The sequence below is a fragment of the Leucopleurus acutus genome (genome assembly GCF_964270905.1).
Source record: "Leucopleurus acutus genome assembly, chromosome: 1".
In the NCBI taxonomy this organism is placed as follows: Eukaryota; Metazoa; Chordata; class Mammalia; order Artiodactyla; family Delphinidae; genus Leucopleurus; species Leucopleurus acutus.
The window spans coordinates 180242035-180264291 of record NC_139142.1 but is presented as its reverse complement, the minus strand read 5'-3'; the positions used below and the strand labels follow the sequence as shown (position 1 = coordinate 180264291).

The window sequence follows — 22257 nt, the reverse complement described above, 5'->3', positions numbered from 1 at the left end:
ATGCCTTTAGAGATGTAATACTTGCACGATTTATAACAACAGCAGCAGGAGTCTGACCCCGCCACCCTCCAGTCCCATCTATTCAGAAGGACCCGAACCGCCACTAGGTTGACAGATCTCAGTCCACATACTTGGTGATCTCGGCTGTGTCAGCTCAGCTAGGACCTCTATGTGCCTGATATCTTTTTGTCGCCTGTTCATGTGTCACTCTACAGAGCTCAAAGAACATATTTATGTAAGCGCTTTATTACTTGATTGAATTCAGGGCTTGAGTAAGATCTGATACTAGTAAGTATGGGGAGAACACGTAAAAACGGTTCCATGACAACCGTGCGAACTCATTCATCAAGGTGAGTTTTTCCACCTGAAGACACGCTTGGACTCAGGAAGCTCTGTGTCTAAAAGTTCATTTCCATTCACTCTGCAGGCCCTGGTATGTTCTGGACCTTAGCCAATGAGTTACTATAATTAGTGCTGCTGCCCAGAAGGAGCAGCTGGCCCATCAGACGTGTGTATATCACACAAATTATACTCTTAAGTGAATCACTGCTTGATCAAGAAAGTCAATGAGGGGTTTAACTATCACTATTCACCTCTATATTTATACACTGATTGTGCTGTGTATAGGTATACAGTCATCTTCCAAAACAATGCCGAATAAAGAAAAACAATGCTCTGACATTATTTATGGAGACTAAATATGCAAACATCCTAACAATACTTTTCAGCTGAAAGCTTGAAAGTGCAATGAAAATGCCTTTCCAGTCATAAAGAATTGCCTCCGAGGTTCAATAATGATTCATCTGACGCTGCATTTTTAATTGAAAACATTTTCATGAGGAAGGAGTGAGCTCTCAAGTGGCTGTTTCTTAAATACTCCAAAAAATAGAAAGTAGCGCACCACGTAAGTGCTGACCGTCTCCGTGACCACACTCCGGACGGGGGCTTTGGAACTGGCAGATCCCGAGGCTGCGGGGGCCGGAGCGGGCATCCCGGTGAGGGGCGTGCTGGCCGGGGCCAGAAGGGGCAAAGGCACGGGGGCGGGGGTGACGTGCACGGGGACAGGGGCGGGGGCCGGCATGGGCGGTGGCGTCTTGGGTCTGTTCAGAGAAGGCGCCGGCTTAGCCTCGGGGGCTGGGACCACTTTGCTGATGACACTGTCAACAAAAGAGAGAAAAGGAAAAGTCAAAACACATAGTTGAGTCAAGCCAGGTAGCTAAAAACATGATCGCATAATCACTTGGTTCTTCTAGCAGCAAAAGACTTTTTGGAGAGTCCAGAGAGCGATGGAGCTCAGGGTTAAGGCCCTTGCGCAACCTGCTTCTCCACTTGCTTGGTCACGGCTGGCCGAGATGTCAGGCAGCGGGGGATGAGGCTCCAGCTCCTTCCCTGGTGAGGTCGCCAAGTCGTGATTAGAGCTGCATGCTGCTCTGTCTCTTCATTAACACTGTCTTACCCACAGAACCCATGCCGGGGAAGAAGAACTAGGCTCAGAACCAGGATATCTGAGTTCAAACCCTACGTCTTCCACAGGCCGGCATGTGACCTGGGGTAAGTCGTTTAAAAGTAAAAGTTAAAGGAAGCAAGAATATACAATGGAGAGAAGACAGCCTCTTCAATAAGTGGTGCTGGGAAAACTGGACAGCTACATGTAAAAGAATGAAATTAGAACACTCCCTAATACCACACACAAAAATAAACTCAAAATGGATTAAAGACCTAAATGTAAGGCCAGACACTATCAAACTCAGAGGAAAACATAGGCAGAACACTCTATGACATAAATCACAGCAAGATCCTTTTTGACCCACTTCCTAGAGAAATGGAGATAAAAACAAAAATAAACAAATGGGACCTAATGAAACTTAAAAGCTTTTGCACAGCAAAGGAACCCATAAACAAGACGAAAAGACAACCCTCAGAATGGGAGAAAATATTTGCAAATGAAGCAACTGACAAAGGATTAATCTCCAAAATTTATAAGCAGCTCATGCAGCTCAATATCAAAAAAACAAAGAACTCAATCCAAAAATGGGCAGAAGACCTAAATAGACATTTCTCCAAAGAAAACATACAGATGGCCAACAAACACATGGAAGAATGCTCAACATCACTAATCATTAGAGAAATGCAAATCAAAACTACAATAAGGTATCACCTCACACCAGTCAGAATAGCCATCATCAAAAAATCTACAAACAATAAATGCTGGAAAGGGTGTGGAGAAAAGGGAACCCTCTTGCACTGTTGGTGGGAATTTAAATTGATACAGCCACTATGGAGAACAGTAGGGAGGTTCCTTAAAAAACTAAAAATAGAACTACCATACAACCCAGCAATCCCACTACTGGGCATATACCCTGAGAAAAGCATAATTCAAAAAGAGTCATGTACCACAATGTTCACTGCAGCTCTATTTACAATAGCCAGGACATGGAAGCAACCTAAGTGCCCACTGACAGATGAATGGATAAAGAAGATGTGGCATATATATACAACGGAATATTATTCAGCCATAAAAAGAAACGAAATTGAGTTATTTGTAGTGAGGTGGATGGACCTAGAGTCTGTCATACAGAGTTAGAAAGAGAAAAACAAATACCGTATGCTGACACATATATATGGAATCTAAAAAAAAAGGTCATGAAGAAACTAGGGGCAAGACAGGAATAAAGACACAGACCTACTAGAGAATGGACTTGAGGATATGGGGAGGGGGAAGGGTAAGCTGCAACAAACTGAGAGAGTGGCATTGACATATATACACTACCAAATGTAAAATAGATAGCTAGTGGGAAGCAGCCGCATAGCACAGGGAGATCAGCTCGGTGCTTTGTGACCGCCTGGAGGGGTGGGATAGAGAGGGTGGGAGGCAGGGAGATGCAAGAGGGAAGAGACATGGGGATATATGTATAGCTGATTCACTTTGTTATAAAGCAGAAACTAACATACCATTTTAAAGCAATTATACTCCAATAAAGATGTTAAAAAAATAAAAAAATAAAAGTACTAGTTACTGTGCGCCTCTAAGCAGCTGATGTTATACTAGGTGCTTTCCATACATCACCTCATCTAGTCCTCACAACAACTTCAAAGAAGTTATAGTGACCCCGTTTTATAGATGAGGAAACAGGATTACAGAGAGAAAGGAATTTGGGTAAATGGGTGGCAGGCTTAGAACCGAGGTCTATTTGATTCTAAAACTCTTCTTTTCTTTTTACAAAGTGCCTTTATTTGAGGGGAAAAAAGGATATCATCTCAAGTTTAGAGAAAACATATTTGCTTCTGGTCTCCCTCTCTCCCTCCTCCAGAAGGAACCACTGTCCTCCAGCCGGGAGCTGTGTTTCTAAATTTTTGTTCTTTGAACTTTTTCTGCCTTTGCAGATACCCTTAAACAACGCATATTGTACCGCTGTTTTATGTGTTTCAAGTATACAAACAATTCACACTGTATTTATCGTTTGCAACTAGCTTTCCTCACCTAGTTTTTTTTGTAACTGAGATATAATCAACATTGTGTAAGTTTGCACAATGTGTTGGCTTGACACATTTGTAAACTGCAAAATGATTACTGCAGTGGCCTCAGCTAATACCTTTATCACACCACGTAATTATCATTTCTTTTTTTGAAGGGAATTGTTTGGATCTAGTCTCCTGCAACCTTGACATTTGTTAATACACTATTGTTGACTATAATCTCCATGCTGTGTATCAGATCCCTAGAACTTATTTGTTTACTAGTTGCCCACTTAGTTTTATGCTCTTGACTTATCGGTATATATTACTTATTTTAATTACTATATAGTATTCCATAGTATGAATAAGTCAAAGGGTTTTTGCCCATTGCCCTACTGACTGTATGTACCACCTTGTAAATGTTACATGTTAACTTGTAAATATGGTGATGAATCTCCCTGGGCTATATTCCTAGGCATAAAGTTTCACCTTTATTAGGAATCTGGAGCTGTTCTCTAAAATAGGCTGCACTCACCTACCTCTTCCTACGATCCCACACTGACCTTCCTAGACCTTGCTTTTCTGATCAACAAAGTATAAATAAAGATAGCTGCCTGTGAGGGCTATGGTGAGAACCTGAATAGGGAGGAACACGTCAAGAACTATGTACAAATGTGAAGTGTCATGGCCACTGCTCATGTCATGCTCAGCACTGTCATGACCAATCCACACAGGGCCTCTTTCTCAAAGTCCTTGTTTAGAAAAACACCTCGCCTACAAAGCACCAATTCTTTGCTATTCTGATCAGAAGACTATAAAACAGTATTTCAAAAATTCCATCATTATACAAGCAAATAAATAGTGCTGTTACTTGCTCTCCACTTGTTTCACGCGAGTGTGATCACCTTCCTAACTCGAATGTAGCCAAAGACCAAGAGAATTTAACATGGGCTGTTTGTCCAGGAGACACTCAATAGATGCTTAATGTAATTCATAGTGAATATTGATCCAGTAGTAACCAAGTTCCCAGCTGTTGTGAGTGCTGGAAAGCCAAGTGCATGCCGGCACCTGCTGAATGTTTACTTGCCTATATCACTTGACCCTCATAACAACCAAATGAAATAACAAGTGCTGATATTATCCTCCTTTTGTAGAGGAAGAAACCAAGGCACAGAGATTAAGTACCTTGCGCAAGTTCACAGACAGAGCCAGGATTTAAACCCAGGCAGCCTGATTTCAGAACCCGTGATCTTAACAACTACACTCTGCTGTCCCTCTGTGCTTACTGAGTGAGGCTTGCCTTACATGTAAGATGAGAGGTCCAAGTTATTACTATGGCATTTATATCCATAGGGCAAGCAACTCCTTATTCTTTTTTTTTTTTTTTTTTTTTCCTTATTCTTATGGTTAGACTAAAATTTAAAAACACTGTTCTGGGAGTCAGTTTCCCATAATGGTTTAAAATATGGGTGCTGGCGTATGCTAATGCACATATATGGAATCTGAAAAAATGGTACTGATGAACCTAGTGGCAGGGAAGGAATAAAGATGCAGATGTATAGAATGGACTTGAGGACATAGGCAGGGAAGGGGAAGCTGGGACGAAGTGAGAGAGTAGCACTGACATATATACACTACCAAATGTAAAATGGATGGCTAGTGGGAAGCTGCTGCATAGCACAGGGAGATCAGCTCGATGTTTTGTGACCACCTAGAGGGATGGGATAGGGAGGGTGGGAGGGAAGCTCAAGAGGGAGTAGATATGGGGATATATGTATACTTATAGCTGATTCACTTTGTTGTACAACAGAAACTAACATAACATTGTAAAGCAATTATACTCCAATAAAGATATTAACAATAAAATAAAATAAAATAAGGGTGCTGGAACCAAAACTAAAGGAAAAGCAGGAACCCAGAGAGTTAAGTAGAACACAGATGTTTCACTCTGAGGGCATTTGTATAAGGTGAATCTGATCTTTGGTTTTGATACAGGGGACAGGTTTCAAAGCCCAGGGCCTGTCAAAGTGGAAAGTCTTATAGAACTCCCTCCCCACATTAAGGACTCCCAACAGGCTATACCAATTAGGTAAGAATGAATCAGATCTCATGAATTCTCAACTCTGGTGGTCCAGGACAACATATTTAAAGTAATTTGGACTTGTAATGCACCTAGGTACCCAGCACTAATCATCTTGAAAGGAAGTAACTTAAAATCTAGGCTTCATATTATTAATACAGACAATTATTTAAGGAAAAAAGCAGCACAGAATCAAAGATAAACATATAAGGAAGCAAGGCTGCAAGAGGGAAAACCAGAAGAAATAACAGACAGTATAAAGAGACCCATAAAGACCGCAGATACTACAATTATCAACTACAAAACAACTCTGCTTACAGTGTTTAAAAAAATAAAAGGCAAAACTGGAAATTATCTGCAAGTAATAGGAGGTTACACAGAGTTATCTAGCAGATTTGAAAAGATCCAAACAGACCTTATAGAAATGGAAAGTACAGTAACTGAAATTTAAAACTCAGTGGATGGGAGAACTATAAACTGAATAGAACAGAAGAAATTATGTAGAATGTAGCCTGGAGTGGCAAAGAAAATACAATAAAAAGGTCTAATTAGTACTGTTTAATCTAAATTCTAGAAAGAGAATGAAACAGAGGTAAAATGTTAACATAGAATATCTGACTTTTACAGAACTGATGAAAGATACTAATCCACAGACTTAAGAAGCCCAACAAATCCCAGGCAAGATAAATAAAAAGAAATCTATACATACACACATCAGAGTGAAAAGATAAAATATCACAGGCAAAGAGAAAAGTCTGAAAAGAGCCCAAAGGAAAAAAGGACAATTACTTTCAAAGAGGAAACAGGTGACAGCTGATTTCTCAACAGCAATGCTAAAATCTAGAAGACAGTGGAATAACATCTTCAATATGCTAAAGGCAAATAAATTTTGTCTTCAAAAACATCTTTCAAGAATAGGATGAGGGGCTTCCCTGGTGGCGCAGTGGTTGAGAGTCCGCCTGCCAATGCAGGGGATACAGGTTCGTGCCCCAGTCCGGGAAGATCCCACATGCCGCGGAGCAGCTGGGCCCATGAGCCATGGCTGCTGAGCCTGCGCGTCCAGAGTCTGTGCTCCACAATGGGAGAGGCCACAACAGTGAAAGGCCCTCGTACCGCAAAAAAAAAAAAAAAAAAAAAAGGAATAGGATGAAATAAAGACATTTTCTGGCAAGCAAAATCTGAGAATTTGCCACCAGTGGACCCTTACTAAAAGAAATTCTAAAGTAGCAATTCCCAAATTTTTTGGTCCTAGGATCCCTTTACAACCTAAAAATTAGTGAGAAACATAAAGAACTTTTGTTTATGTGCAGTATATCTGCCAATACTTACCATATTAAAAATTGAAACTGAGAAATTTAAAAATAATTAGAGAGTTCATTTAAAGATAACAATAATAAACCCGTTACACGTTAACAGGTAGCATGTTTTTTAATGAAAAGCAAGTGGCAGTTTCCTACAAGTTAGTTGCAATGTGCAATCTAAAACCATATCAATAAGCTTTTCATATTCTGTTATATTAAAGTCCATTGATCTGTCTGGCACTTTGAATAGATATTTTACCAATGCATGATTTTATAACATCATGCACTGGTGATCTGGAATATTGGTTCACTGAATTATGCAGATCTTTCAAATATTTATACATTATATAATATTAAAAATATCATATTTGTTGGTGTTACCATCATCTCATCAAAAATTTCTTAAATTGTTGAGGAGCTGTCAATTTGTAATGATATGTTTTCCAAAATTCTAACTTTCACATAAAAGCTTGAATTTTATCATCTATAACAAACACTCTCAGGTATTTTCTTTGAAATAACAGTCATGGGCCTTCTCAAAAATATACAATATCCATGGCTGCTCTGTATCCTAAGTGTGTGCATATCTGTCTTTATCACTCACATTAGGTGGTATATTCCTTAGGAGTAAGGTATGTACTATCTTACTTGTCTTTGAATTATCTGCAGTATTAGACACAGTGTCTTGATACATGTTCATCAACTTTAATATGTTTAATGCCTAATATTACAGGAAGAATGCTCCTATAAAATAATTATTTTACTTTTGAATATTTTTTGCCTGTTTAAAATATTTAAAAATAGGTCAGTTTCCTCTATTCTTTCCTTCCTGCCTACCTTCCTTCCACACTACTTAATGAGTCCCAAGACCACTGAGATTTCTATTTGCCAACATGGATTCTAATTCCTCATCTGTCTACTCATTCTTAGACCAAGAATGATCACGACACCAATGCAAGGTACAAACACATCATGAAGGTTTCATTATTTTATGTGAAATGCTTTTAAGTTGTTTTAAGCTATACCAAACCCATAATGAATATTATTTGCCTTGCCTGACTCTTTCTCAATCCCGTTTCATTCTCTTTCTATTCTTCTTAGATTTTTCCCTTTCCTACAAGGTCTGTGAATGGTGCCCATGAAAATGGTTTAGCATTAGCAGTGCAGCCAATGGACGTAAACAGACTGTTGATCAATTTATGGGGCAGTACCTGAAATCTCAGAAATACCTACTTGTACAAATCTTATTTTTCAACTCAGAGAAATGGTCTTTTAATGAAAATAACTCATAATAAAGGTAATCCTTCCAAAATGCCAAATATTCCTCCAGTTCAATTAAATTTCCCCTTTAAATTTGCTATGTATTGATTTATATACTTATATTTCTCATTCAAATTTTCTGAGTAGCAAAAGGAAAAAAAATAAAAGTGGGTAACAGTGCTGATGAGACAAAACACGTCCTAATTTTCTGCTTCCAAGAGGTTAGATTGGTATTATATGGGCTCTAAAGTGAATTGTCTTTCCCAACTCTTTTGAATTTCACCAGAAAATTCACAGAGTTTGAAAGTTATTTGATTCTAGCTGCTCAGTTGCTTTTGTGGTAACTGGAGGCACAGTTTTGAGAACAATTCTTTTATTATCTCTTTACTTTTGAACATTACAGAAAAAATACATAAACAGTATCACGTGATATAATTTCTCATCACTTGTGAGATAAGCTATCATTACTCAACCTAATATGATCATTGTAAAAATAATTTTGGGTTCCTATTGGCCTCCACCACCGATCTTTATTGTTTCCTACTTCTAAACAGCACTTTCTCTGTACCTCTTTCCGTTAGTGGCACTCTCCCTCCTCTTTAACTGCAATAGTAAGCTCTCCTCCAGAGCTCTCTGTTGAATTAGCAATGTCTTCAGAGTAACCAACACCGCCCACAGCTGGGTCCCACAATGGCTCCATGCTGCTAACATTACATCTTTTGGAGGATTTGATCAGAGGGCTCTAGCTGCTATAAACACTGGTGTTATTCATAAAAACATGCAGAAGGAGGATTTTTGGCAGGATTTCTTTACCTGTTTCCCCAGCACAAAACACTGAAATAAATAGAGTGGGTCATGCGCTGCCTGGCCTGTAATGCAAACTCAACAGCTTGACAAGTCAACAAAGGGCCCGTCCTCACCTCTCCAGCCACACAGAGGCTCGGAGGTTAGAGGCAAACACCATTTGGATACGTCTACATGGGGAGTTTAATGATCCTCATTAGTCAGCGATTGTGTGCAAACACTGTGAAGCGGGCCATCAAAGTTATCAAAGTCGTAAGACTGGCTACTGAGCTGCACAAAGTTCAAAAGTTCCCTCACGTGGCTCACTTACTTGCCTCAAAAGCCAACAGCCATTTTTAAATGGTGACAAAACGATGCCATAGGTAAAGACTACTGTAAGCACCTCCATGAATGTTATATAAACTTCTCAACAGGGAAGTTCTTTGATATCTGGGAGAAAACCCACTTTGATTAAAAAAATATATATATACGTACACACACACACACACACACACACACACACATTCAAGCCACAACTTGATTTTCTTCTTCAGATTTAGAACTTTGATCAGTCTCAGAAATACCATGCACCTTTTGAGATACACAGGAAACAGATTCCCATGTTGTACTGTAAACTAAGATTTCACTATATATTACTATAAAACCGGATCACTGTGTCTGTGGTTATCTAAAACGTCACAATTTTGCTCTCTTGCTTTTCTTGTAAAAGTCCCGGAAATACTAAGCCCAAGCATGTCAGGCAGCCTCCTCCCACCCTGGTGGAGTGTCCTCGCAGCCTGGGTGGGCTCTGACTTGGACAGCTAACAGGATATCATGAAAACAACTGTGTGTGACATCCGAGCTAGGTCATAAGAGACACTGCAGCTTCTGCCTTGCTCTCTTTTGGATCAGTTGCTCTGCGGAACTCAGAAGCTAAGTCATGAGGACACTGCAGCTGCCTTAGGACGAGACCCATGTGACCAGTAACTGAGGCCTCCTGCCAACAGCCATGTGTGAGCCCGCAGTGCATTCTCCAGCCCTGGTGAGGCCTTCCAGTGACTGAAGCCCTGGGCAGCAGCCTGACGGAGACTGGAGTCAGGACCACCCGAATTCCTGACCCACGGGAAACTAGGAAGTAGCACGTTTATTGCTTTAGCTGCTAAGTTTTGGGGTCATTTGTTATATGTGGGAATATAAAATTAATATACCAAGTATTTAATTTATCGCATTCAGGTACATAAACAAATATTCAGAATTTAGGAGAAATTGTATTTTAGAGCATCGGTACTTAAAATGCCAAAGTGTAACACAGTCATTTCCATATTTCACATGTGATCAAAAGGAACAAATAACAAAAGACAATTATGAGAATCAGTGCTATGTTGATTCTTCAAATCAATCATTATCCTTATTCTTCTTGATCCTCACAGCTCGACTTTCAGCATTCATATAATTAGCACATAACTGTAAATGGATTTAATTCCTCAAGCTCATGGCTTGCCTCTTGAATATTTACATCATCTTATCTTGTCATAGCCCAAGTACATACCAAGTAGCAAACATTTTGTCTTTTAATTCAGGCATGACCTATTTGAAAAATGAAACAGATTGCATGAAGTAATTAGAGGAAAATATAGCCATTGTAGAATCTTCATTTCCAAAGAAGATACCCAAATGATTAGACTTCTATTGTCAAATGTTCAAAATCTGTAAAATACCCTAAAAGGGCATGAATACTTAGATAAATAATAAATAATGCATACTTCTTCATTTTTGCAAACAGATATACAAAAGGATAATTTAAGAAAAGAAATAAAGATGGTAAGCTATAGGTCGAGGAGGATAAAGGTAGAGGGAAAGGGCGGAAAGCAAGATGTCTCTGAACATATTACATAGTTTCAACTTTGGGAGCAAGTAAATGTCTTACATATTCAGAAAATTAAATTTATAAAATTGCCTGCAAGTCAAAAATAAATGGAAAGGAAGGAACCTCAATGCATATCTTGTTGGTGACACAACCACACACACAGAATTATTTCAGGTGACTTTAGGAGGTCAGCACTTTGGACCTCCTCAGACTCTGCTCCACCCAAGTCTTTTCTGATCCTTCCTTGCTGGAAGCAATCACCTTGAACTTCTGTATCATCTGAGATGTATCTCTTATAGACTTGAACACTTTCTACCTCTATTATGATTGTTTACATCTACGTTCCTGAGAGAAGAACCAACATCTGATTCAAATTTACCATTTGCACAAGTGTATCTCCTTCGACACAGTTTTACTATGTATATAATCAAAATTAGTGTTTTTCAAATGCAAAACAATTTTTAAAAAATGTAAAACCATGAGGGTGTTGTCTAGAGCACTGTCAGGGTTCTTTTCAAAAACCAAATTCCCTGGAGTCAGAACTTCTAAAAGATTTTGTGATTTTAGAAAAGCTTCTGCTTCTCTACAGCAAAGAAAGGGTACATTTAGTAGGAAAAAGCAAAACCAAATGAAACTGAACATTCAACACTGATGAAACTTCACTTTTTTTTTTTTTTTTTGCGGTACGCAGGCCTCTCACTGTTGTGGCCTCTCCCGTTGCGGAGCACAGGCTCCGGACGCACAGGCTCAGCGGCCATGGCTCACGGGCTCAACCGCTCCGCGGCTTGTGGGATCTTCCCGGACCGGGGCATGAACCCGTGTCCCCTGCATCGGCAGGCGGACTCTCAACAACTGCGCCACCAGGGAAGCCCCAAAACTTCACTTTTAATCCTCTCTGAGCCTGGAGTCTACAGAGGAGGATGAGATGCTTTTACATGAACATATGCTAAAGTTGCAAGTTAACCATAAAAGATAAACCTTCACTCATTCATTCATTCATTTTAGGATTAAATAACATCCCAGTTATTTGAAAACATTAAAAGCAGTAAGATGATATTCAGTGAACCTGAAAAATGAACAGGACTGTGATTAAGATTTGTATCTCACCGTAGTGTTATAATATTCAGTTATTACTGAAGTCATGCTTGGAGAACCCAACACTACTACTTCAAAGTATATTAAAATTTGATAATAGCTGCTGTGTCTTCACCAAAAATCACCATGCTTTACATGAATTTTTATCTTCCTCAGTAAATAGCATGGAAAAAATATATATATACTTATAGCATGTGCTGTATACAGAGATGTATACACACACATATATGTTTTTTCACCTTTGTGGACTAAAGAAGCAGAAGTAATTGATTAAAATCCTAAGTACATACGGCATAGAGAGCCAAAGATGGGCAATCAGTGAGTGTGCTCTGGGAGAAAAGCTACTCCCAGATTCAAAGAAAAGTAGATTCATATTGAGGGGTGTCATTTTTCATCTATCCAGAGTATATGAGAGGTGCATCTGTTACTAGATAGACAATGCAAGGCTTTAAAAAAATCCACATTTCCCTTTTACATAGACTACAGAATGACCAACTTTACATTATTTAATAAAACACATTTGGAAACTTAGTCACTCCATCTGTAGGATCTTCCAATTCCTTTCAGCAACTTACTTTCAGCATCCTCTTATTATTCAAAGGACCTCTAAAGTTAGGCAGAATACCAAGAGTCACAGTTTAGGAAGGAGAAGCAATCTCTGACAGAAGATTTCAAGACCAAACGTAGCCTTCCCATTGTACTCCAGGGCTAAGAGTAAGCTTCCTCTATCCCCTTCAGCCCTCTTACTTAAGGGTTTTTTTTTTTTTTTTTTTTTGCGGTATGCGAGCCTCTCACTGTTGTGGCCTCTCCCGTTGCGGAGCACAGGCTCTGGACACGCAGGCTCAGCGGCCATGGCTCACGGGCCCACTTAAGGGGTTTTTACTTGATAAAACCAATTCCTAATGTTACAGCCATTCTGGAAAAGTAACTCAATTAAACTTTATTTTGATGCCACTTCAAATCTATGAAAGCTTGTTCAAACAGAGTGAAAATCAGTGCTATGGTTCAACAGATGAGAGACTGTTTCAGTCCGTGAATCCATCTCAACAAATATTTATCACCCATCTACTACGTCTCCTACCCTTGGGTGGCTGGGTTCAAGGTGAATGGGGCACACCCTCAATTTCCAAGAAACGGGGGAAGACAGTCACATAAAGGTAGATCGATAAAGCATACGAAGTTGAACAATTTTGGATGAAAACAGTGTATTCTGGGCACTTGGCAGAAGGATGGCTAGCCTGGGGTAGGGGTGGGAAGGTGGGCTGTGATCACTTTCCCTAATGACAACTGACAGTTTTAAAAGATGAATACGAGTGACTCCCATGAAGAGGCAGGGGGGTGGAGGCATTTGAGGCAGATGGGACAACCTGAGAAAAGGAATGAAGATGCAAGGCATCCTGTTCTGCATGGGAAACCGCAAGCAGTTTGGAAGCGCCACAACGTATAAAGCATAAGCGTTCTGGACAGATTGCTCTGGAGGGACTAAGTATGGAGAACAGTTCTGAGAGGAGAAGAAGGTAAGGAATTGACAAATATTGTCGGTAAGGCGGGGAGGGGCTGGGGACTGGTTGGCTGTTGGGTGGGTGAGGGGTTGGGAGTAAGGGAGGGAGGTATCCCCCTGCCTTGGGTTTCTGTGATGCTGGAGCTTTTACAGTTAGAGGGTAGAGCTTAGAGCTCAGATGGGTGTAGGGTGATCGGCGCTGGGCACTTGATTTGAAAAGTGGAAAACTGAAAAATCTGTTATTCTCTCTAGGAGGCAAAATAGCTCCAGTAGCTAAGGGCTTTGTGTTTCCAAGCCAAAGGCCTGGTGTTGGGGGGGGGGCAGTTCCAGAGGCCTGTGAATAGGCATCAACATCTTTCCTCCTCTGGTGCTGATGACTACTTGAGTCTAGACAAGGAGGAAGGACCCAAATTTGAAGATGGTGACTGGGAGGTATAAGAGTTCAGGTGACATTCAAAGGAGACCTCACAGGAAAGGGTCTTTCTCTTTCCTTAAGTTTTGTTCAAAACAACACTTTTGGAGCTGGGAGACATTCATGTCTTAATTTTCAGATGTCCCATCTGGTGATATGACATAAATAAAATCTCCCAATTCTCCCAGCCAGAGTGTATTTGTCTAATTTCAAGTTACTCTAGAAACTAAGACAGCTTGAAAATGGAGGCTCTGATCTCATCATCAACAAATAAAAAGCATAAGGAGTACAAGGCTGGGGAAATAATGGTGTATTCAATTTGGAAAGGCCATGTTTGAGGTGCCTCTGGTCTTTCCAGACTTTATAACAGGTAACTGGGCAGATTAGTCTGCATTTTGGGGAGAAATCTGAGCTGGAAGTAAAGATTTGGGAATCATCATCACCTAATTTTGAAAAGAGTGAAAAAGAAACTTTAGGGAGTAGTAGGCCAAGGGCAAGAAGAGAAAGAAAAAGTGATCAAAGAAAGATAGAAGCAACGATGGAGAAAGAGAATCAGATGCACGTAGTACCAAGAATAGAGAGTACCAAGGAATAGAGAGTTTCATAAAGGGCTCGGTGGGAACAACGGTATCTGAGAAGCAGGAAGGATGAAGTCACAGGCCTGTAGCACCGCCTTCGGATGCATTTAATCATCTTAATGGGAAGCTTCAGAAAAGTCTCCAGGGCAGAAACCAGAGCATAGGGAGTTTAGGAATAAAGCTGGAAAAAAAAATTGGAGCAAAGTACATACAAGGAATATGCTTTGAGAAGCGAGAATGAAAAGAGGAAGTTACATGGCCTTTCCCTCATCTAGAGGGGGAGGCTGGTGAAGGTGGGAAGGTTTAGGATGGTAGAACCCAAGGCTGAAGGGAAGATACCAGAAGGAAGGAGAGAAAGATACAGAGGAGAAGAGATAAGGAAGGGAAAGAACTTCTGGGGTGGGGGGGAGAGGGCGGGGTCAGGAAAGGCGGGGATGGAGAAGGAGCTGGTCCTGAAGATCAGGAGGGATGCTGGGCTCCTTGCTGGACCCTGGAGGACAAGTCGTGAGGACAGATGCAGCTCTGGAACCCAGAAGAGTAAATCCAAATGGGGTAACGCGGCTAGTCAGTCCCCGCGGTGACATGTCCCTCAACCCAACCCATGTGTTCAGACTACGGCAGCCACATTTGAAAAAGGCTGCAATATTTTAAATGAGCGGTTCCCAACCTTTTTGGCGCCAGGGACTGGTTTTGTGGAAGACAATTTTTCCACAGACGGGGGGTGGGGGGCAGGTTGAGGGGGTTGGTTCAAGCGACGGGGGGTGGCAGATGGGGCTTCACTCACTCGCCCGCCGCTCACCTTCTGCTGTGTGGCCCAGCTCCTAACAGGCCATGGACTGGTACCGGTCCGCGGCCTGGGGGTTGGGGACCCCTGTTCTAAATCACAGAGGTCGGGCAGTGACACAAATTTCCATCTCACGAGCTACAAAGGCTGGAGTGGCAACAGGAAGGAAGAAGCATCACACTACGCCTCTAAAGTTTCTATGTAAGTATTTTACTGTTATAGCCCCTAAAAAGACAGGGAACAACAGAATGCAAAGAATTTAAATTTTCTATGTTGCTGTCAGTAATAGTAAGAGTGTTCTCATCAGTAGGTATACATTCTCTTTAAACACTAGAAGTGTGAGTAGTTTGATCTTTAGGGGAAATTATAGTCAGATAGTATCCAAAAGGTTACCATGATATAGCTAAATTACCTCTGCCTGTCACAGGTTGAAGAACATTTAAATTCTGGAAGTCCGCATCAGCTTTGTCTAGATAACAAATCTTAAGTACCTTCCTATATTCACTCAATTAGTGATCTTGGGCCTTGATAACACTGCAGGGAGAAACTTTCCAACTATCATTCAAATCATATCTAAAAAGGTGGTCATAAATATTTTAAAACCTAAGTGAACTAATAAGACCTAGACCCATTAAGGATAAGATCTTTTACAACAAATTAAATAAAACAATTTATTGAAGTCTGGACTCAAGATAAGCTAGATTTACTAGCTGACCTTTTATTCATTTAAAGAACAAAATTAGCTCTAATTGCATTAGAATGGAATCCAGTAAATTTTCCCCAGTCTTGTAATGTGGCATCCGTGTAAGGACTGCTGTAATTGTTTACAAGTAAGATGGAAATGCTTTGATTATAATCTTTCCAGTTGTTTTACTGGGTAGTAAAAACATTTTCCAAAACCTAAAGCCAGTTTTTCTGACAGCATACTATTTTCTTCTCTTGAATACACTGCATCTTTGGTGTTAATCAACAAACTATCATGTGCCAGAGGAAGAAATTAAACTTGGGGATTCCATCATAACTTTAGCTCAGTAAAAATGAGAGAGTGATATACGGAGGTTAAGATATCCTAGTCTGGAAAAATCAGAAAAGGGCTGAAGACCCGAGTAAGAAAAAATTTAACCACCTGCTTCCTCTTGGAATTATAACTGAGATATACGGGTTTGGGTCTGTTGAATTTATAAGTATAAAAGTTAGCAAGAATAATGTATACCACCCACAATTTGTGTTCTCATTGTTCAGCTGCTAGGAAGTTTCATTTGTAATGTTACCATCTTTCACTAGCATTAAAAATAAGTCATTTGCCATAAATTTTAAATACAGTCACTCAAGATTTTTATTCTTATTTATTTATTTTTTTGGGGAGTGGGTCACTGTTCTTGTTAGTTAGCTTCTAATATAGGCAAAATAACCTATGAAATGTTTCAGTATCAGTGGCAAGTTAACCAGGGCAAAACAAAGAAAACTATCAACACTTTTCAATCTTCCTCTCTCTCTCTCTCTCTCTCTCTTTTTAAAAAAAATCAAAGCAGACAGTTTTATCTGTAGGGAAACAAATTAAAAATAGAAGAACAAAAGGCCTTCCAAATCTGACAGGATGATGGTCTGAAATGTTCTTAAACTTTATTTCTAAAGGATCTTTTTTTTTAACCAATAAGCTTCCTTGCCCTGCCTCTTCAGTATACTTTTATAAAAATATGAATCTGATTGCCTTTCCCTAAATAAAATAAATCAATTGTTTTTGCCTGCCCCTCATCCCTTATTCTGGTAGGAGAGTCCTTCTTTCCTTCTGGAACCTAACATTTCCCCTTCTAACAGGGCTCTCCCCCCTCCCACTGGGGCTGGTTCCTAGATGGGAACCCACAGCAGATGCTGTGAAAGGCGGGGTGGGCAGTTCAGCCTGTGAGCACTAAGAACCACACCAGCCAAGAGCAATCTGCACCATCTTTGCCACCACACAGAGGTTAGACAGAGAAAAAGAAAGTGAACTGAGTCTTAATGACACTTTTTGAACCCTTGTTACTTACCGCTTTGCCTAAAGCCAATTTCTTTGAGCTAGTTTGATTAGGGTTTCTGCTACTTGCAACCAACGGTCCTGACTAATACAAAGAGAAAGTGTTTCAACTAGGGAAGGGAAGACTCCTTATAGAGGCACCTTCACTGAGTGTGCGTCTATGTTACATCCTTGGATCAGGGGTTGGTGTAAGAAACAGTCAAATAAAAAAAAGGTGTTCTTGCCATCTGGTTCCTTATGGAAATAAAATTGCAAATTTAGTGTCTTCAAAAACTTTGTCTCTCCTGAGAAACTAGGAGGTGCCTTCCTTTTTAAAACTGCATTTCACTCTGCACTTATTGCCAGGAAGCCATAATCATATTTGATGTGCAGTCATTTGCTTCTTTTTCCTCTCCTTGGCCTTGGTTTCCTAGTATTTTCTAGTATCTTTATGTTCTCTCTTTAAGTCACCCTTAAATTTGTTTAGACTGGAAAAAAGTCTACATATGAATAAACGACATTTTAAGTGTAGGAAGAAATGTAGAAAGTGAGATAAAAATCATTTGCTATTATTTTTCTAAAGAACTTGTCACTAAAACACCATTATACACATTTCACCTATTATATGTCTTTCAGTGAAATGTGGCTACATAAAAATATAAAACGCTTACTTTCTTTAAAAATATTTTAAATGGTTATTTTTGTAATTGCCCGTGGTACCCTCTATTTCTGGCTGTCCTATCAAAAATAGTTAATCAGAAAAGTCTGGATCACAAAAAAGACAACAAATACCTGTACATATTTTACATTTTTAAAGGTTGAACATTATTTTTCAAGATTAATGAGCAAAGTTTTAGCTCCCATTTTTACAGCATATATAATTTAGAAATTACAAGTATTAAGAAGCCTCCTCCCAGGCATAAACTAAACTCTATAAACTGCAATAAAAAAACTGAATTACTTACATGAAAAAAAAAAGCGTCCAATTTTCAGCACCTCTGTTAAAAGAGGTTTGATTAATGAAAGAATTTCCTGAATTATAAGAAATACATAATACCATGAGTATTATAATACTCATAGCTGTGGTGATAAAATGTTAGCAGAAAGAAAACTGTAATTTCCAGCAGTAAAGTGGTCATTGAAAAATATCTCAGCATAATTTGCATATTTTGGGAAAAGGATTAAACTTGTGAAAGAGAATACTTATTGTGGCCTCTCAGCCAAAAGAAAATTTAGGATTATTAATGATAATGATATTGTTTTCATGAAAGGTACCATAAATGATTCTGTGTCACTTGATCGAATACAGTATCTAACTGGAACAATAACTGAGCCTTACTGGATTTTTGGAGGAGCCCAATTCATTATCCCCTCCCTGGTGAGCTCACTGAATAAGGGCAGCAATGTCCTGAGAGCAGGACCAGCTCCCAACTTCTCCAATACAGTAACCCTACCGACCAGACCAAAGCTCCCTGGCGGGAGAGCCACTCCACCCTCGGAAGAGCCAAGGAACAGATGGAGAAAAGGACAGAGCTGCCTCCCCAGTGCCAGGGAGATGACAGCATTAGATACATTTGAGAAATGTGAGGGGGAAAGAATGCTTAACCCCCTAAGCACTACCATTATTCACCCCCAAATCTTTACAAACCTTGACCTTTTTTCTTAATACTTTACCAATACCTAAAGTTATCTTTTTTAATGAGAAGCTCCTTTAACAGAATTTTGAGCTTTATAAATATAACCACACATTTAATGTTCTGCCATGTCTTTCCCAACAATCCTATCTAAACAGTCCCGCACTAAGGTACTTCCTTCCTCACGTTACTCTGCTCTATTTATATCCTTCATAGAAATAAATAAATGAACAAATGCCGAAAGTTAGCCCAATTTTCCCACACTTGCTCAAAATAAAGGGATGGTTAGACTGGGATAACAAATAACATGGCGACTGTGCTGCCACTTGCCCATCCCACAGTGGACATTACACGCACTGTGCTCTCTGTCACCAAGTCCAGTGAGACCTCAATATCCTGATCAATATGGCTCCAGGTGCTGCTCCCGGGCAAGCTGAAACCTACCTGCTTTCTCGGCATCAAGGCAAAACGTGACTGTTGGGCCAGACTCAGTTATTTAATGATTTATTTGAATGTATTGTTTCTCCCCATTCATATCACCCCCACAAACTACGGATGTTGAGATTGTAACTTCAGGGTTAGTATTCTAGTTTCATCTTCAATACAGACTAACAGGAACTCTGGGTCCCCATTACTGGGGGACTGAAGGAATTTGAGGTCCTTGTAAAGTCACCCTGAGTTTTAACACTATCAGAAGGAGGCACTGGACTGACCACAGACCCTTTAGAATCCAGTTTCCAGGCACGTTAAATGAAGCGGAAAACAAGGGCCCTCTGTCTGGCTTCAAGGGACAATAATAGAGAATAGAGGAAATAATCTAACCTCAAAGTACCTTCCTGGATCATGGGTCAAAGGCATAATTTCTTTATAAGATTTAGAAACTAAATATTGTCTTAAAGATCTTCCAACGAGAGTGTAAAATTTGAACCCTGTAAAGCTTTTTCTTTTTCCTGTAGTTTCAAAAGACTCTATTCTCTGCCTGTTCTTTAGCAGTAGACAACCCCTCCCCATAGACTATTCAAACTCCTCCATTTGAATGCGAGTCTGCTCATTAATTCCACTTCAAAGGAGCATCATTACACGCCCCCAGCTGTATACAAACTAAGTAAAGGCACATTTGTATAAATCTACCATCTCTTTTCCATTATTACTGCCAAGGAATAAGCCATGTATCCTTATGCTATGACAATAAAAGATTACTTTTAATTTCATATAATTTTCATGTTCATAAAATGTTATCCTTCTTTTAATTTTTTTTCAAACATTCTTGGCTTGTGAGTCATAAAAAACAGACAGTGGGATGGACTGGCCCACGGCCATAGTTTGCTGACCCCTGATTTAGATTTAAAACAGAAAAACAGAAAACAAACAAGTTAAAAAAAAAAACAACCCTTATCATTAACCTATATTTTATATAAAATCCTATTGCTATGTGACTTGGGCCTCTTTTTCTCTCTCTTTTTAAGTTTAAAATGTAATATATTTCACTTAAGTTATTCCTTTGCTCATTATAAGTATTTCCTCGTGTCTGACTTTGGTCAAGTGATTGACTATTCATATGATATGGGAGTTATTTACCTAAATGTCAGAAAGTTTACATGTTACATAAAGTTATACTTTCAAGGACAATTTGTCTAGAATGTCTGGGTACTATAATTTCTGTAATACTGAACATTTTGTTCCAGAGTCATAGGATCTATTTCTCACATCTTCCAATATCTTAGGTATATGAGTGATTTATCGAGAGGAAAAGAAATTACTCAACAGAATAACTGAAAGACGCTTAAGGGTAGATGAGATGAATATTATTATCAGTGCCTTTTTACAAACCTTATTTTCTCTAAAGGAATAAGCAAGCCAAACTTCTGTGTGAAAGGAAAGATGAAGTAATGGTGAGTTATGAGAAAACTGGAATAAATATGAACGGGTAGGAGAAAAGTAGCTGTCCAAAGATAAATAAGAACATCTTCCCTTTACAGTAGTGAACCCAAGCACAGGATTTCCAAGGAGATGGTAGGTACAGTTATTTTGGTTGGGTCTCTTTGTTAACTAGCCCTCTGTCCTCTGATGGTTGAGGGAGAAGGATGTTACTAAAATTTCTCATCAGAATAATGCTGGAATTTTTCGTTGTATTACACTTAGAACTAACAGAAGCAGCGGCTGCATAAAATACACGCTACACACAAACTTTAAGATGGAACAAACCATGAGAATGTAAAGCAAATTTCCTGTTGTCTACTGTACCTACTAAATAAATAAGTTCATGGCTACTACTTTCATTTTTATGGCTAAAAATTGAATGAAAGTTAAATGCCTTGTAAGCCTATTTTCTACATAATATTTGATTGTTTGCAATGTAAACTAATCCATTTTCAGGCTTACTGGTAAAAAGGTCGTAAACTTGTACTTTGAGCTTGTAAAATTCATTTAAATGATGTATAATATGATTTTTAGAAGAATGATTTTCAACATGATTTACAAAAAAAAAAATCAATGCTTCATTACCCTATTAGGATCATATAATAGCACTGTAGGCCTTAATTCATACCCTCAAAATGAATAAAAGAAACATAGCCAACTAATTTACTTTGAAGAAGGGTGGGTGGATGTGATGATTCCGTGAAAATTAAGAAAATAAACAGTAAACATGGGGTTTACATTTCCAGTTCTCTCTTAAAAAAAAAAAAAGAGCAGACAATTCAGACTTCAGTTACTATTATATACTGTTTCACCAAGCCTTTGGCAGTATCCTTGTTTTATATGCACAGAATAAAACCATGTGCCATCTGAGCAAGAAAAGAATCTTCATTCTTTGTCCTGGTGACAGAGAACACACACTTGCAAAGGTTTAACATTACATCCACCTGGGGGTAACATGGTAGTCAGTCCATTCAATACATAGTTTCTTATTTTTCAGATAACCAGAGCCTTACAAACTATGCAGAAACAATGTCCTGTGCTAGTCTTTACAAAAGAGAAAAAGTGCCAGAAAAAAAAAACCCCAAAACACAAAGGATCCTATATGTTGAATAAAGCAATAAGCATTAACTCTGAGGAAGAAACCAATAAAAATTTTAAAATGAAGACTTTTCAAAATACAGCTTGACCCTACTATATATTCACACTGGGAAAAGGTCTATAGAATTAAATCCACTAGGAAAGAGTAGTGAAGGTTAAGTTCCATCTATTGCACTCTAACTGGAAACGTCTGTACTTACATTTTGTCTTGGCCAGCTCCAACTCGGAGAGTCAATCTGGGGATCACTGGGCTTGGGGCTGGGACCACTGGCTCCACTTTTATCTGTTGAAGATATTATGTTAGAGTCAAATACTTTTTTTTCAACAAAAGTACCTCCTCCCTTTTCTCCTACTTCCTCATCTCCTCATCATCTTGATAAGCCTTTAAGTTTCAAATGTGCCTAAAATGCTAGATGTAAAGATAAACTGGGCTATTTTGTTTTCGTTTCCCAACAACTGAAGGCTACCAGGCAACATGGAAAATTCCATAAACTT

General features: G+C 39.2%; 1 protein-coding gene across 1 annotated transcript in view; it reads right to left on the bottom strand.

Annotated features, from left to right (window-relative positions):
* The window catches only part of TAF3 (TATA-box binding protein associated factor 3), a 151303-nt gene that overhangs the window by 3741 nt on the left and 125305 nt on the right, over positions 1–22257 (bottom strand). The window contains exons 4-5 of the mRNA XM_082854130.1: positions 21963–22045; positions 902–1157 (exon numbers count right to left, since the gene is read on the bottom strand). Of these exons, the coding sequence (XP_082710256.1) occupies positions 902–1157; positions 21963–22045 (339 nt within the window). The remainder of the gene's footprint in view (positions 1–901; positions 1158–21962; positions 22046–22257) is intronic.